This window comes from Callorhinchus milii, unplaced genomic scaffold (genome assembly GCF_018977255.1).
Source record: "Callorhinchus milii isolate IMCB2004 unplaced genomic scaffold, IMCB_Cmil_1.0 Scaffold15, whole genome shotgun sequence".
Taxonomy (NCBI): Eukaryota; Metazoa; Chordata; class Chondrichthyes; order Chimaeriformes; family Callorhinchidae; genus Callorhinchus; species Callorhinchus milii.
The window spans coordinates 8,388,735-8,407,367 of NW_024704756.1; the positions used below are offsets into that span (position 1 = coordinate 8,388,735).

The 18,633-nt window shown below is 36.3% G+C and overlaps 1 protein-coding gene and 1 non-coding gene across 2 annotated transcripts in view; one reads left to right on the forward strand and one right to left on the reverse strand.

Annotated features, from left to right (window-relative positions):
* The window catches only part of si:ch211-26b3.4 (connector enhancer of kinase suppressor of ras 2), a 160,802-nt gene that overhangs the window by 114,904 nt on the left and 27,265 nt on the right, over positions 1 to 18,633 (reverse strand). The window contains exon 3 of the mRNA XM_007892010.2: positions 412 to 614. Coding sequence (XP_007890201.2) covers positions 412 to 614 — 203 coding nt within the window. The remainder of the gene's footprint in view (positions 1 to 411; positions 615 to 18,633) is intronic.
* Positions 3,204 to 3,275, forward strand: trnag-ucc. The gene has a single exon. It is a non-coding gene; the product is annotated as a tRNA-Gly (tRNA).

Here is an 18,633-nt window from a genome sequence, read left to right on the forward strand (position 1 = left end):
AGGCTGGACTCAATATTAATGTTATAGGGTTGAAAGTGCTTTACCCATATCTAACTACTGTTTGTTGTACGTGATCTGGGAGCTCTCTACATTAATGCAAAAGGTATAAAAAAAATCCAATATTGCATGTGCTCCTTGAGGAGCACATTGTTTACCATATTTATTATCCAGGCATCTCAAACTGAACGCAGATTAATTCTACACCAAGAATACAGTAAAAACAAGTTGTCATGTGGATGGTTCATAGTTTTGCACCAACACAATAATCCTTACATTTGGTACAGCGCCTTTCAAGATGGGAGGATAATTTGCTCTTCATAGAACATACAAAAACATTGAGCACACATATATTCAAACAGATGGACAGACATATAACAGCTGTTGTGAGACAAGAATAATACTGCAGCATACCTGTCTAGCCAGGCCAATAAGCTCTTGGCAGCACCAATAAGGTCAACCACAGAGGTAAGGAAGTCATTGGGGAGCCTTCTAGAGGCCCTGCCATCGTAGTGGCCACTCCTCCGTCTACCCGTTATAAAATTCTGTAAGTTTTTGGCTGAGGCATTCAGCTTGTGGGAAAGTGTTCTGAGGTTCTCTGTCTCTAATCCATAGTTCTGCAAGAGTGAAAACAAGTGTGTGTTAATAACTCTTGAGTGCTTCACTTCACTGTGGATTATGATTTACCATAAATTACAGTCCATGTAGGAGTAAAGATTTAAGATAGCTAATAGAAGATATTTATCTTGCTTCTGGCTCAATTCTCAAAGACCTATGTTCTGTTATGCAGTTAAAGTCATCTGTTCTTCTGTTAACGATTCTATAACAACGCACCTCCAAAGGGATCACTTATTTTATGCAATGAACATATCCAAATGACCTTTAAAATATGTGAATGGTGTATTAATGTTTCATTTACATCATCACCTTGACAGAAAATTGGTTAACGTTAAAAGTATCTTACAAAAAAAGGATATAAAACAATAGAAATCCGTGGTCAAAAATGACGTGTTTTTTTTAAAAAAGCAAGATTACTGCAGGTAGATAAGAATGTCTCAAAACTGTTAATCAATATTTTGTTTTGCTGGCTGAAAAAAACTACATAATTCGCAGAAATATGGCTAAGGTTTTCTTGTCTGTGTAAGTGTTACCCCCAGCTCATTATGTGATATTGCATCCGCTCTTAAATTGCTACAAATATTGAGTTAATGCCAGGTTCCCACTAACACTACAAGAAACCAAATTTGTACAATACCCTGTAAATGTTAGACATGCTGGGAATAGCAAGTGTGGTCGGGATTGTAGGGAAACACATAACAAAGCAGTCATTTTGTGAATTGAGCCTTAATTGCTACCTTTTGATACACTCTAAAAATAGCCTCACTTTCCGTGTTTTAATACAATTTAATCTATTGTCTCAGGAGTTCAGGCTCCAAGGTTACAGCATCAAAATATTTGCATTTTCAAGTAAGTGGCTATTTAAAAGGGGTACTGCATAAAACATTTTCAATCTTTTTTCATTGATTTGCAAATATAACTCACAATAACACAAATTTGACCTGACATTGCCATGGTGAAAATGGCATACAGCTCTTCTGATCCTTCTATCTTGTCAAACAGAGCGAAAAAAAATTAAAACTCATTTTTCATAAAATAATTCAGCTTTAATCTGGATGTTAATGAGAATGAGTGACTAATTGAATGAAGCGGCATTTGAGCTGAGCGCAAACTCAAATCTGAATCTGTCATTTTTGTAAAAGTCCAGAATTTGTCAATTCTGTCGTCTGTTTCTTGAAGACATACAATTCCAACTCACCGAGATTTCAACCTAACCCAATGAAAAATTAGTCCTATTAGCATTAGTACTGACAATGACTAACTCAAGTGACCATCAGTACAACAGCAAAAATATACCATGAAATCACCTATGGGTGTTCAGTGGGTTTGGAAGATCCTGAAGTCACATGCTGCAAAATTATTTTGTTTATATCTGGTGGAAAGCTGTGCTGTGGTTTAGTAGCTTTGTTTTGCAATGCACTGCTTTAGACTTGAACTGAACTAATCCTTCTTGGCTGCTTTTGTCTCCGTCTGTCTCTCTCTAGATGTTAAATGGACATCGAAGCTGACAATGTGACATTTGCATCTGGGAGACGTGGCTGACAAGGGAACCTGTTTTGGAAATATTGATTTGTGAAATTCGCATAACGGAGAATCCCAAATCCCAAACCATCAAAGTTTGATAAATATTGATTTCTCATCACAGGTTTTGTTATACTTTACCTGATTTGGACTCAGCATTCATCATTTTGAGAATCCTACCATCAAATAATTGCATACCAAAATTCGCAATTTGCAACTCGATTTAAAGTTTTGCAAATATAATTTTTTAATCCCATTGACATTGTAAAATAGTATTCGACAAATGTATTTTGTTTGAGAAAAGCTGTGCATGACTTTTTTTTGTGTTTGTGAAAGTAAAACAATAATGTTATTGAATAATAAATAAAATAATAATCCTGGCATTTGATATAGAGTCTTACCTTGTCTTTGAGACATCTCAAAGTGCTTTATAGAGAACCATATTTAAAGAGAATTGATGGATCAAGGTCTGAGGTACTGTTTAAGGCTGGAAAAATTGTACTGTATTTAGAAAGCTGGCAAACATGGAGTGCCACAGCAGAACTCTCTCTAGGACAGCACACTATTATCCTCACAGGCCATCAGTTGGCATATCATGCACTACCATTGCTGGTAGCTCTAGTGTATCCACATTGCATGGGACAAAGTCTGGTCCCCAAAATCAATCCCAAGTGCAGTGTCCTCTCTGTCCTCCTCCACATACAGAAACATGAGATCATTCCCATCAAGTGCTGCTGCTCAATTTTCTACAACACTTTAAACTCAAAAACTCACATTAGCACCAGGCAGACATTTCCTCCTCATAAGTGTGCTCTGCCAGCAGCAGTAATGTACTGCAATGTTCGTAACTTTAAGATGGAAATTATACTGTAATTTTAAATTCGCTTTACTTAAAAGAACAGAAGGACAATGTTGTGAAGGTTACTGAATGACGGGGAATAACACTTAGCTCACAATGATTGCAATACATGGATTTTGACATTTATTTCTAGGTAAAAGGTGCAACTATAACACTATCTTCTGTGAAACAAGCAACACATACTGTGCTGGTAAACTAAAACACCTAGAGTCCTGTAGCTCAGTGGTTAGATCGCTCGCCTTCCAAGCGGGAGACCTGGGTTCGATTCCTGGCAGGGTGAAATGTTGGGCAAATTACCTTACTTCACATGCCTCTGTTTATCTAGCATTAAGTAGGAACCTGGTTGTTAGTCGATTGGCGGATCGTTTTTCTGGGGGTAATAATTCCTTCAAAAAAAATAATAATAAATTGGTCATTTCAATCCACGACTGCTTGTGGGACACTGCTGTGTGCAATTGGCTGCCTCATTTCACCCACAAATATAGTCAATTCACTATTCAACAGTATATTCTGTGAAGCGCTTTGAGATGTCTCAAACATGTGATGAGGTGCTATATTAAATGCAAGGATTATTATTATTAGTTCGATTAAATTGAACTAAATTGTAGTTGCTCACATTTCCTCATATTAGTCCTGTCCTTATAACATTGAGCGACGTTAGAGAGCAAGTTTGATGACACAGCTCTGGAAACCTAAGAAGTTGCGTACTTCACGGAATATGCCTTTCCTCCGGGCTGGTAATCCTCAGTAACGCATTTCCATTAAAAGGTCTTTAAGGTGAATATTGTCATTTGGTGGAATATTAGCTGCTGTTACATAAGAGACAGGAGATATTTGCACAGAAACTGTTGACACCAAGTGCTGGTAACTTAATATACAGAGTTCCAGTTGATACATCAATTTTCAAGATAAAAATGGAGTCAAGTGAGTGCTGAGATAAACAAGGTCAGATGACAGATGATTACCAGGATAGTTGCCATTTAATAAATAGTTCAGATAAATTAACTATCACAAATGTATCCCGACATCAGTCCCGCTTATTAGGACCTGCAGTATCAGTATTCATATTCTTCAGTCTGAAGCTTGTGCTATTATTAATTTGCAATGAAGTACTCCATAAACGCCTAATAATAATCCTCCAAAACCAAAAACAATAACAAATTGGTCATTTTCAATCTACGACTGTTTGTGGGACATTGCTGTGCGCAATTGGCTGCCGCGTTCGCCCACAAATATACAGTCAATTCACTTTACAGTGTGTTCTGTGAAGCGCTTTGGGACGTCCTTCCGACGTGAAAAGCGCTATATCAAATGCAAGGATTATTATTATTATTATTATTATTATTGCCTTTCCTTCAGTCTAAAACTAGTCAGTTTGGCTCAGTTGGTAGCACTGTTGCTTCTGCGTCAGAATTTTGAGGGTTCAAGACCTAAACCCACATCAGAATTCTTACTCATAATCTAGCCTGACAATCCAATGCACTGTTGTGAGAACGCTGCATTGTTGGAAGTAAGGTCTTTGGGATGAGATGTTAAAGTGAAGTCCATCTATATGATGTTAAAGATTCTTGGCACTATTTGAAAAGAGAAGAGAGTTTTTCCTGGTATCCCGATCAACTAATTAATCATTCATTCCATGGCTGTTCGTGGAACATTGCACAACCACCACATTTTGTAGTAAATCCCTTGAAATGTTTCGACAATGTGATGAGGTGCTACATCAATTGCAAGTTCATCATTATCATTAAACAATCAATACCTTTTCCAAGGCAACTCCTAACATCCCAAGCAAAGCAAATAGGAGAGGTATATATCAGTAACCACATTGACATTCCCAACAATCATACTGATCATATGTCTCTAAATCCACACATATCTTTGAATGATAAAATTCATCATCTAGAATTGATTCCATTCTAAAAAGTTGAATCTTCTTTCTTTATCTGCCAATCTGAGCCTGGGAAGCAAACACATGGCTCCTGGCATTTGACTTGATAGCCATTTCACCACTCCATTCGAGTCATTTTTGTTTGGTGGAGTTCCCACTGGATTTATGTGTGTATTGTATTTTTATATGGTAAAGAGGAAACTTTTGAACTCCGTGATAAGAGAACATTTTGAACAACATGTAAAGCCTGAAAACTTATCTCTGAAGATTAACTGGGGTGATTCATGAAATAATATTTTACAAATTAAGAATGCTCTAACTCATGAGTTTATAAGCAGTCAGCAAAATCAGATGTTCCTGCTTTTTTACCTCTATTTCTAGAGCTGTATTAAACTGAATAAATTGTAAAAACAATCCATCTGCAAACTTCATGATTGCTCAGGCATTACAGTACGACAGACGATTTTAGAGGAATATGTTAAAACTACCACAGTAATTCTCACATTAAATGATTTTATGGATACTTTCCATTACAGTTATTTAATGAGAATGCTTTAAGTGCCTTGCTGCTTTAAACTGTAAGTGTTGGAAATGTGCTAATGAAATTATTTTGAATGACATTATGGACATTTCTGCCCGGAGGAGGTCACTGGTAATGAGAACCCATGGGCTGGCAATCACCGTAATGCACAAACAAAATTAAGTTGAAGCTAAAATCAAACTACATTTTAAAATTTTAAACCAACCGTGGTAAAAATGGGAAGGATTGTGTGGTCTGAATAATACTGTACAACTATAAAATACATTGTGTCAATCGGGCACAGTTGCACTCTCGCTTCCGAGTCAGAAGGTTGTGGGTTCAAACCCCAACTCAGGACTTTGATACCACAGTCTAGGCTGACACTGCTGTACATGCTTGGGGATGTTCTACTTTGTTGGGAGGTGCTATCCTTTGGAAGTTAAATCAAAGATTGTCTGCCTGCTCCCACAGCACTTTTGAAAACAAGAAGGGAGTTTCTCTCTCCTTCCAGGGAGAAAGTGCACATTCCATTCCAACAAGTTATCTCTGAGATTTCCATGTCTAGGTGGGATGCATGGAATTCCCAGTTTGGTGTGGATACTCTTAAGCATGGTGACGGGTTTTCACATGTGTCAGACTGATCCCCCCAAAATAATTCTTTATTTAGCAGAGCGATATTTACAGATAACAGTTACATATATTCTCACACTGGAGCGTACTTCACAACACTAACTAAATTTAGGCAGTTAAAACATTAGCAAATACATGATTTTTTTTGTGTTTGTGAAAGTATCCATTCTAGGTAAACAATGAATTGCATCCACCTATAAATACAATTGTGGAAAATCTTAAAAGCAGAGGACTTCCTAAGTATCTATTCCATCTCATATGTGTAAATATAAATATATATAATATATATTATATATATTATATATAATATATATATATTATATGATATATAATATATAAGTATAAGATAGTTATAAGTATTTCATCCATATAAAAATTAATTGTCAATTTTTTCTAAATTTTCCGTTCCTTTTAATGAACCGCAAGATCCCAAGGGATTCTCCTGGAGCAGACAGTGGAGTCCTGGCTGCTTTCGATCTGCACTATAATAACGCTCACAAAGATGTGTTACAGGATTTCAGATTCAAGGTAAAATAGTAACTATGGCTGTCAGACAAGCATCAAATGCCTGCTCATGAAAATGATAAGGCCACAAGCCTGTGATAGCCAGCTTGTGATTAATATCAATCTGTGAGGAAATCGATTAAATATTCCAGTGTTGACAGTCATTTAACACAGTTCAACAGCCAAATGTTAAGGTGGCATCAGATGAGCACATCAGTGAAACAAGAGCTATTAGATCTGTGAGTCCCAGTGATCCAACAACCAAAATCTTCATGAATACAGTAAACAGTTTATTTTAGTGTTTTGTTTTATCAGTGTAAGAAGTCTAGGCCCCAGCGGTGATAGGATATTGTTCTGATTCTGCAGATTCCCCTCAATTTCGACTCTCTCACAAACATCTCTAGAGCAAGTGATGCCTGTGAGGCTGATTTTTACAACACAAATGTTGCTATAAGAAAATTCTGCAAAAACAAGTGTTTCACAGTTATAGAAATTTACAAGGATAACATTGAGAGTGGGCTTTCTCTCTCTCTCTTTCTCTCAGATATTGTTGTGGCATGTTATTGGATGTGGCCTTCACTATTTTGCCTTCGTTGAGAGATTGAATATTGTGTGGGCATTTTCTCTCAAATTCATAAAGTATAGTAAAGATCACAATTCTTTTCAAACCATTCTGGCCCCTATACATTAACTCTAGGCTCGATTTTTAATATAATTATTTTTTATATCGCTCAGGGAGACATGGAGGCTGCCCCCATAGTATTTGTCATCAGAGTAAGTGCAAATGAAAGTCTTTCTTCAGTATGACAAACCTAGTTGTTTGCAAAAGCTCTTAATAACTATGGCATTGCCTTGTTGAAGCCAGTGCTGATTATTATTTCTGGACGTATTGCGTTGTACTCAACTGAGAGCTGACTCCCTGGGAATGTCCCCTGAGACATCGCCTTGGATAAAAAATCAGGGAAGCTCAGAATTGAACATGTAAAAGTATACTTACATGTTGAAAAATATAGCACATGCCCTTGAGCAGTTACAAGGATGCAACATGGTGAGGAATTAGAAAGACACTGAAAGCCTCTCAAGCTTTACTTGTGAAGTTAACCACCTTTAAATCCTCAATTTTTAGTTCTTTGGCTTATCCCACATCTGTATTATATTCTAGCCTCTTTTAAGATGTATCAAATAATAAGAAGATGGGTGGACTGGTATTCTAGAAGGATGAGATCAAATAGACAGAGCAGAGATGTCATTCAAATTGTCCATTCTTGCGAAAACTTTTTATTTAAAGAACAATAATTTTACCCATAATTGTTCTCACCTGAATCTGTACATTCCTATCTCTAATGATATTGTACATTCCTGAAAACTCTTCCAAAGCCCATTATATTTAATGAGAAGCCCAATGCAGAGTAAATATAGCCTGAGGTAAGTCTCACGAATCAGGAGACAAAAAGTGTAGTTGAAATTCATCCGACTCTCTAAAAGCAATTAATTTCCACTGCCATAGTATTATTTTTTTAAAAAAACACCTGTTTCTTTTCTTAACTTGCATCTGTAAAGTTAAATTTAAAACAAGCAATTAGCAGGTAGATCATCTAATAATCTCTCCAAAAATAGTTGGTCAATCCACGGCAATCCATTGTCGCCCCCAAAATATACAGTCAATCCACTTTACAGTATATTCTGTGAAGCCCTTTGAGACTTCTGAATGATGTGATAAGGCCCTATATCAAATGTAAGGATTATTATTATCTTATATCTATTAAGCCTGTCGTATTCCTTAGATACTCACATATTGGGGGAAGGATGTTGATTTTTACTTATATATCTTGTTCTAATTCAGATACAGCCTTCATGCGAACTTCTTCAATCAAGGTAACAGAATTCCATTTAGTTCATTTGGAATCGTATTTGTTTAAGCAATTTCCCCAGTTTCTTACACCAGATGTTCCAGTTCAATGGACACTGCAACACAACTATAGAGAGACAAGGATTTCAATGTTCTTTCTGGGCTTCAGTTTGATTGAAGAGCAATTCTGAGGCTACACTATCTTTTCCCTTTGTCAGATGCAGCAAATATTCTGAGTGCCAAGTTGGGAGGGAATTGTTTTTTCCCATTGCAAAAATGCCATTCTTGTGAACTGATTGACAGCTGAGTTTATCAACCTGTCTGCCAAATGGTTTTTAATTCATCTTCACACCTTTGGTTATAACTGAAAGGGGTTTCTTTCCTGTTGACTCTTTGTATAGATATGGTTTGAATAGGTTGTTTCTTTATTATAATAATAATAATAATAAATAATAATAATAATAATAATAATAATAATAATCCTTGCATTTGATATAGCGCTTTTCACGTCGGGAGGACGTCCCAAAGCGCTTCACAGAACATACTGTAAAGTGAATTGACTGTATACTTGTGGGCGAACGCAGCAGCCAATTGCGCACAGCAATGTCCCACAAACAGTCGTAGATTGAAAATGACCAATTTATTATTATTTTTGATTTTGGAGAGATTATTATTAGGCGTGTGGAGTAAGGAAACTTGCCCAAGGTTTCGCCCTGCCTGGAATTGAACTCAGGTCTCTCGCTTGCAAAGCGAGTGCTCTAACCACTGAGCTACAGGACTCCATTCTTTGTGGCTCTTCCTTTTGTTGTGGGATTTCAATGTGTCTCTTTTTCACCTACTGTTACACCCTTGATTTTTAACAGCTTTTTTCTCATTTATTGCGACTGAGTTCCTAACTTCTCCAATATTTCAGAATTGATTCCTGTGAACCTGGAATAATTCCTTGCATTGAGGACAATATGCACAACAATACTTAGCACCTACACTTACCCAATGGAAATGTTTGATCCTCCTATTTTATTTAGATTGCTTGAATTTAATCTAAAATCAAATTATATTAAATTATCTACACATATTGTTGTCAATGATATCACTAATTGTGTTGGTCATGCACTTCAGAGAAGTTTCAACTACATGATAAAGCTCTAAATCACATGCAAGAATTATTTCTATTATTATTATTGAATTATATAGTAAAAATAAAAAAATGATCTGTCTTTGGTGTAGTGTAAATGTTCAGATCTGTCTATGTTCAGTTTTCTCCAGTAGCAAGCCCTACTATATTGAGGAGCATTACCATTATTTTTCTTTTGAAACGAAGTTGTGATTTTGCCCTCTGGCTTAACTCGAATGAAACCAACGTTACGATATGTAAACCCTTAAGCATAGATGCAATTCTAAAAGAAATTGATAGAAATAAAATTGATACAACTTTCATTGTAATGCCTCAGAATTAAGTCTATTACTTCTACCACAGGAAAATTTATGAATGGGCAAATCAACAATAAGCACAAGGGCACATAATCTACTGTATCAAATGCAAAGATTAATATTAAGGATGCTGTGCTGGTACATTGAGGAAATCATTTGTACCAAGAAAATGTTCTTTAGGGTATAGTCTACCTCACATGAAGGACAGAAAAATGAGAAAATTGTCAATGAGATCAAAGCTATCACCTAAGTTCATACAGTTGGGGAGACTTTGAACAGCACTTCAGTGATGCTGCGGATAGATCAAAGATATATTGTCTATTATAAAATACTCACTGAAGACAAATAGTGTTAGAATACGAGAGATCACTACTCAACACCTTTGCAAATTTGGCTGATGAATAAGATGTGATGGTAATGGAGAAATTGGTTGAAGACAATCTAATAATAAATAATTGATGGCATACAAATTTGTCTTTGGAATGCCTTTTGACCAACTAAAATTGCTGCCAAGCAAATAAGCATTAGGTAGTTCAATTAAGTAGAGAAGGCAGCATGTTCAGATCATTTATTGGTATTCCAATACATTTGCCTGCATGATTTAAGAGTGCATTTCTCACACACAAAAATCCCAGTTCCCACTATTGTTATTAATGTGAAATTCCAAATGAAGACCAGACACTTCAACACGGGAAGGGAAAGGTGGGGAATCGGTCCATGATACTAATTAGGAAAGGGATTCCTGGCTAATTTTTTATTTCCTAATCAACAGGCACTGAGCTCAAATGTAGCACCCCAATTGCTTCCTGGATGAGATCAGCTAACACAGCAGGAGAAAATCCCTCCCTTCTCTTCACCAATCTCCTGAATAGGCAGATGAGGCTTCAGGTTAATGTTTCATCTGAAAGACAGAACCTATGACAATGCAATGCTAGACCAGTGCTGTGGTGGAGTGCACTGCATGAAGAAAACTTTTGCCACCTGTTTCAGGTGAGAAGAACTAAAATTACTTTGGACTGAACTAAAAGAAGGCTGATTCTCATTTTCTTGGGGACAGTTATGATTTATGATGCGTAACAGGGATAACAATAGAGGCAGCTGCAATATTTAACAGCAGTCTTCAAAAAACAAAATGCGATCTTTAATCTTTTCATCTAGTATTTGAATACAAATTACAATAAAATTGCTATATTTTAATACAATTTAAGTACAATAGGTATCTGATCTATTTGCATTTAGCTACTGTATTTTTTTATTTGATTAATAATCTTGAACATTGAGAGATACTTTGAGCGAATTAAATACAATTCAAAATATCAATATACATTGAATGAATGTTCACAAAAAACAAGTTTATGCACAGGCAAATAAAAAGTTGGTAAAATCGGAAAACAATATATAAAATGACACTTAATGGGACAAAAAAGAAACATAAAATAGAAGCCTCCTGTGAGCTACTATAATATGTATTGATCATTTCTTGTCATACTTCTATTAAGAAGACTAGTGATTCTCCATCTTTCTAATGAGGTTATGATGATAATAACATATTCAGTGGGCAGCAGAAGACAAATGCTTTTACCAGGTACAAACTCTTAAGTGCAATCTCATTCCATACAGAAGCAAACGTTCTTGTTTAAACAACTCCCAATCAACCTCCTCCTTTTACACTTCTCTTTACACTATAAAATTATCACACTCCCAAGTTTTCCACCGAATTTGTTTCAGTGTGCTCTATTTTTGTAATGTATACTTTAGCTTGCGCATAACAATCTCTTGAATGATTATTTCTGACTGCTATAATGTACACTGTATAGGACTTAATGGAACACTTTTGCTGTATCATGTTCATATCAGGCATTCAGCCTCTCTGCCCCCTCCTTTTAGAACTCCCACAGCCCCTTCGCCCATCTCCCTCTTTTGCCTCCTTCAAGGCACAGCTCAAGACCCTCCTCTTTGACTGTACCTTCGGCCACCCTCCTATCTCTGCCACCCCTGCCCTCCGCCCTCCCTGATCCCAACCCCCTGTTAGGTCCAAATCCCTGCCTGTCCAGCACCTTGGGACGTCATCACGATGTGAATGGCACTAAACAAATGTAATTTGTTGTTGTTGTAACTGCCATGATTTACAAAAATAACGTTTTCTGCCAAACCTCTAAAATATAAAGTTTTGGGCACTGTCTTCTGCTCAGGGATTTCCAAAAGAAACTAGCAGAAAAACTAGGTCAATCAAATAAACCATAAACAGCTGCAAAGTCTTTCAATTTTTAGCTGGACTCAGATTCTTTCGGGGCCAAATTATAAATATAAATCCACAAAATTTATTTATGAGTACAGTAGACCACAGCAGTAACTTCTGACCTTTTAGTGGGCAATACTTGGATATCTCAAAAAAAAATAATTATTCAAATTACCAAATGAACAATTATTCCAGTTATTTCAATTTACTGAAATTAATGTCATTACACAGTGACTTATTTTAATGATGGTCTGTACAGAATATGCAATGACTGTTTGAATCCTTTCCTCTCGTTTGTGTGTACACACACTCTCAGAGACTTAAATGAATGTATTTGCTAAATAATTGCCAGGCTCCTGTTTCAACAAGGGAGCTGAAAGGTGCTAAGATAAAGTATTAACACCAATGTGCGAGGCAGATGAAAATGACCCCCTGCTGAATTTCTAGTTTGTACAGACAATTTTCATTTTAAATTCATGAAGATGGACCAATTTTTAGCCAAAGCACTACATTTTTGGAAATATTGTTTAAAATGATACACAAATCAATAAATATTGACAAACGTGGAAATACACAAGAAGCACATAGAAACCTGCTGATAGATAATGGCAAATTCCCCTTGAATAATCTGGGAATTAGAATTTTCACTCTTAACAGCTCACTTACATCCAATCTCAGTCATGTAAAAAAAATCTGACAAAATATTGCTGTGAGCAGACTTTGTTTTCTTTGTTAATGCTAACCCTTTTTAAAAAAAATTCAATTTCTAATTTAAAAATTGCTTCTTTAGTTCGACGTAGTAAAAATGCTAAATAATTTATTTTGAAAACATTGGATTTTTAAAAAAATATTCTCAGCTCTAAAGGGGAAAATCTTCCGTTGAGATATACAGTAATTGCACTACTCTGGATGGAGGTACTGTAGCCCAGTTTCAGAAATCTGTTGCTGTAGCAACGTTGTTCTTTGGTCTCTGAGCAGCTACAGTACAGAATGCAATGGAACAATTACAAGAGGTTGTCTTATGGCTGCATATAGCTATGCTAATAATGATGGGGTTTCTCTGTGCTAAAAATGAATTGATGGCCACTATCTCAGGTTAGATGATGGATGCTCTGTGGGCCAATATGTTAAGTGCACTTTTGATGATGAGTGTGGTTGATGGTCTCCCAACATCACACAATAATAATAATAATAATAATCCTTGCATTTAATATAGCGGGTTGAATTCCCTGCCAAGACTTACTTTCCAGGCTCACGATGAATCTTAGTCTAGCTAAACATTGGAAAGGGCTAGCAATACCACCACCTCAGAAACGACTGTATAATTCAGCATGAGGAGAAGTGGGTTAAAGGGAGCAAACTGGGGCAAAAAATGGAGTGTTTTGTGTTTTGCGTAAAACAAAAAGGAACAGGAACAGAATGGAGTGGAATGCATAATGTTCATCTTCAAAACAGAGTCACTACACTTTATAGTATATCCTGTGAAGCGCTTTGAGATAAGACCCTGATGTGAAAGGCACTATACCAAATGTAAGGATCATTATTATTACTATTATGATTATTATAAATCTACTTAATGAGAGGTGCCCAATGGGTGTTTCTTCTGGTTGTACAGCCAGGTTTCACGTACACAGGTTAGCGGAGAGGTTTGTAAGCTTGTTTTTGTTATGATGGAGCAATATAGGATTCTCATACGTTATGTTTTAAAAGGGCACTCTCATCTTAGTAAATTGTCTCGTACATCTTTTTATCAGGCATTTGAGCAGAGATATAAAGCAACGCCAGATAATGCCTGTACTAAAAATAATTTATTACAAAATCCCTGCAAAATGTAATGCAATATTTCATGCTGCAGCACAGATTTTCTCAGCAGTTAATATAATGGCCGTGAAATTAAATTTGTAAAGCAAGCTCTTCCACAGTCTGATCTTCCCCAAATGCTTTCCAGAAGTATACCCACAGTTCAGCTCCTCTTAAGGTGTTTATTGCAAAAATTGCCAATAAAAGGTGCATGCACGACCTTCCTGTGACACAAGTGAGGAAAATATAACTTGGTGAGCATTAATGAATGTGTAGTAGCCAATGGTGGCAGACCTGCGAGATTAAGAATTTTACATTTCTGAAGAAGCTGACAAACTATTTAACCCCAAAACCTTGCTCTGTCAAAGAAATATTAGACTATTCAGTGCTGAAAATGCTCAACTACGACTCACAACTCAGTCATTAACGTTACTAAATCCAATTCTGAACTGAAATGAAGGCACCTTTCAAAGTATCTGCTCAGCTGTGGAATACTGCAAATACTTCCTTAACGGTTTCTAACAAGACCTTAAACTTGTATCATTTATGTCCTTTTTCATGGAGAGGCAACACAAATGTTTGCTTGATCTTGATTTTCAGTATGAACACAGGGTGTGAAAGCGGGACCTCAGTATTCGTCTAGCTTTCTGGGTTTAAGCTGGAGATGTCAGGAAGGTTACCACAGGGATAACTGTCTTGTGGCGACCAAGTATTCACAACCAATTTGCTTTTTGATCATTCAGTGTCAGCTCTGCCTATCATTAGCAGGTAGAATTTTCAGGCTTTTACTTTGGTTTTTGAAGGGCTGAGACAAGCGCCAAGTACCGAGAAGTGATCCATAAGCACAGTCTCTTGACATCCTGCTGATTTAGACATGTATGTATTTTCAATAAATTAGTAATCCAATAATGTTAGACCCAAGCTTTATTGTGTAAACTACCCTGGTGGGTTAGGAAACAGGTCTGGTGACAGGCTCAGTCAATGGGTTTTAATTTAAGGTGAAAAGTTGCGCTCTTATAAAAAGAGAAAATGACTAAATACCGAACAAGTACTTAAAGGAAATACACTCCCTGAATTACTAGAACAGATTTAATTTTTTTTTACATTGATCCCCTAATTAGATCTCTTTACTAATAGTCATAATTAAAATTCCAGCTTGTTTTAAATTGGAATAGGAAACCTTGAACAAATTAAAGCCTCTCGTTCTTTAATGAGCTCTTGATCGCCTAGCCTAGCATAAAAATTCAGGGATATTCATCATAACCTCAGTAGTAAAGAATGGCTAGGTTTTGTGAGTTTGATGATTTAGGATTTGGCTCTGGTAGCTAAATATCATGAAGGAACAAACAATTATCTTAGTTTGTGAACAGAGTAATACGATAATAGCATTTGCTACAAAAAAATTGACATTATAGCTGCAATACAAGCTTTTTTTTAATAAAGGTAATCAGTGTAAAAATATAAGTGTTCGCACATGTTGGAAGAAAGAATGGAAAAAATACATTCCTATCTGCAAACAATCCTAACCATTGCATTTACACTTCAAAGAATATTAAGATTACAAACCAATCCTATTCAGTAAAGGTTTTCACTTGGCAATTTTTTTTACAGCTGTAAGCAACTTCTAAATGATCAGTGAAGCTCAGAGGGTCAGATCACTGAATATGAAGACCACATTACAGGTATCCATTAAAGTTTGGTCAGATTCCTGGCATATGTTTGCTGAAGGATATCTATGATTAAATAATACAAAGCAATGGAAATTCTTTCAGGGTATTTTAATCAGAAAAAGACATTAGCTGTACATTTGTTATTAATTTAGATATCTCAGCTCACAAATCCTAATAAGCATTAACAACATGTCCTATTTTGCATTAATTCAATGGAGAAAAAAAATGACAGTTCGCTTTAGTTTGCTCAATGAAAATAATCTTTTTAAAAAAGTTCTGTACACATTTTGATTTGCTTTCTACTTTGTACTGTATTTTAAAACAGCATATTAGTGATCAAACCATAGAGCCATTTAATTAATTATGCAATGGAAAGCATGTTGTAAAATGGGACAGTAATACTCTGAAGATACAGAATTATTTCAGTCTTTTCAAAATGGTTTCATAAACCACAGCCTTCCTATAACATAGGCATAGAAATTTGGTCATTGTGTGTATAACTGAAAAAATATTTAAACTTCAAGATTATCACTGCTGATGTGATATTTTCTTTACCTTGGCTAAAATATTTATCATTAACCAAGGGATTTGCTTTATCGCGCTAATGATATTCCTTCCAGCTTATTCCTTAGATTCTTTAATACATTAGGAATTATGTATTATAGATGGCAGGGACATGCCTGTTTTTTACAGAATAAACGCAGTAGAGAAAATTAATTTATCTGCAATACTATTCTTTGTAGACTTCTATACACTTGCATAAAATTATGTTCAATTGTTGTAATTGTTTGAACTTGGCATTTGGGGATTAAGAAATAGAAATGTAATATGCTTGTTTGGAGAAAGAGGCTGTGGGATAGAAAAGTATTTTGCCTACCAGCACGACATCCCTCAATTGGATGAGCACAACCAATCAGCAAATAAAAGAAGACAGGAATATTATTGGAATTGATGACATTCACATGATAGATAGAAAATAAGACAATAAAGCCAATGGAATGAAGTTCATTAAGCCACTCTGTTATGCAAAGCTACTTTACAGAGCTTCAGAAAGAACCGTGTTTTGTTACAAAGAGAACACTTTGTAAAGGGGTGTCAACGATGAAGAGAACAGTATAAACATGTGCCTTATCTGACAGGTTGTCACAAATCTGAATATCCATTGAAAGAGGGTCAACAGAGCTGTCATTTCTATTGCACATGGTTTGATTTCCATTCAACTAAGTACTATACTCTTCTGGAGTAATCAGTTTCCTTCAATGAAATCGACATGTAAAATTATTAAATAATATCACGGTAGAATTTGAAAGCAAGGTTCATACATCTTCCCACTACATTGCACGCTGACCTATGTACTGTCTACAACTGCATTTCCAAATTCACCCATCTTTCTGGGGAGCGCAGACATGATGTTGTCGATGCATTGGCAAAACACTTGGGGGCATAAAATATATTCTCACAGCATCTAGTCAAACAGTCATAGTAGTTGGACTCAAGAATAAATATTGTAGTGGCATCTCTGGTTTTGCATTAGGCTGTGATGAACTACAATACAGGTGTGACTGTCAGCTCACAGTCTGTGTAACATTACACAAGCCACCAAGCCTGGTTGCAGTAGCCAAGACTCTTTTAGGTGCTATTCTGATTGTTGGTGTGCAAAATACACTCATTGCATTTTTACAGTAAAATCCTGTAAATTGCTTTGAGGCATCTCCCGATATTTTATCAAATATAAGGATTATTATTTATTATTGTTGACAATCCTGCTGGAGCCTATACCACACATTCAGCGTGTGCTCTCTATATCAAATGACAAATGCAAATATACATTGAACTGTGTCCCTTGGACTCAGTATTGCTCATTGTGATTAATCAGCAGTATTTCTCATATCTGTTCAGGAGTCCCCCGTACACTGTTTGCATACTTTGCAACCCTGTTTTTGTATTAAGCTAAGGCCTGTTGGCAGAAAGCAGCTCTGCAAATCCTGTACAAGCACAGTCTCCAGATTTCTGCAAGCCACAACAGTCTCTAGCCTTTGAGGGATGAAGTGGCTTTGCAACAATCTCTGTTCTCTTGAGCTCTCTGTTAACACACACTCTTGGCTTTGTGTAAAGCTGCACAGGATAGTGAGATTCAAAAAGAGTAAAATCTTTGTCTTAACAATGACACCACTATAATAAAAAAATCAAATATCTTTTGAGGGATTGACATTCACTGAGGAGAGCAGGTCTTCCCTTTTCCATGAATCAGGAAAGGAAGTTCCTGGAATGATTACCACCCTTTGATCCTTTCTCCTTAGTCCAAAAGGTCTCTGGGCTTTCCTTTTTACAGCCACAAATTTAGGGAATGTTGTAGATCTCATAACTGCAATCTAACATATTCACATCAATTTTCAGATTACACTAACTCAGTGTTGGCTCCAATACGTGGTGTCTGGAGAGCACCAAGTGTTCAAGCTCCTCAAAATGATTTTAGCTGCCACTCCCCACACGAGCCCACTGCAGGTATAATTCACCGCCCTGCTTCTATGAAGTACGAAAAAGATATTCCAACCCAAGATGATGTTCTACTCCCACTCGTAATGCTAACTTTGCCTGTGCTGATGAGCTAATTCTTTATGTTATCTTATCGTGTGAGAATATATTCATTTGTTTAGAGAAATTATCTTTCCTCTTTTCTGCACTTTAACATTGATTCTATGCTGAAATTTCCATTGTCTCCAAGATGAGTTTTTACTGTTTTCACTTTGACACAGCAGCACCATCTTAGTTATCAGTGCACTGAGGATTAGCTGCAGTTTCTGAGTAATGCTGATTATTGGTGGCTGCCGACTAGTTTACTCACTCGCTCATGAAATCTGCGTTCTCTTCCAAAAGTGAAACGTCATGCCAGAAATTGACTTGGACACATTGATCTTTCACCTTTTCGTTGGCTGGCTGAATGTGCTTTCAATGGGTGAATTTCATTGGCAAGTAAAAGGGATAACCCTGTCACAAAGGCCACAGCAGTCCCAGTGAACAAACCTGACCTCGTTGTTAAAAGCAAATGAAACCAATCATAAGTGATATTGAAACGGTTGGAACAACAACAAAAATTCTCATGCTAT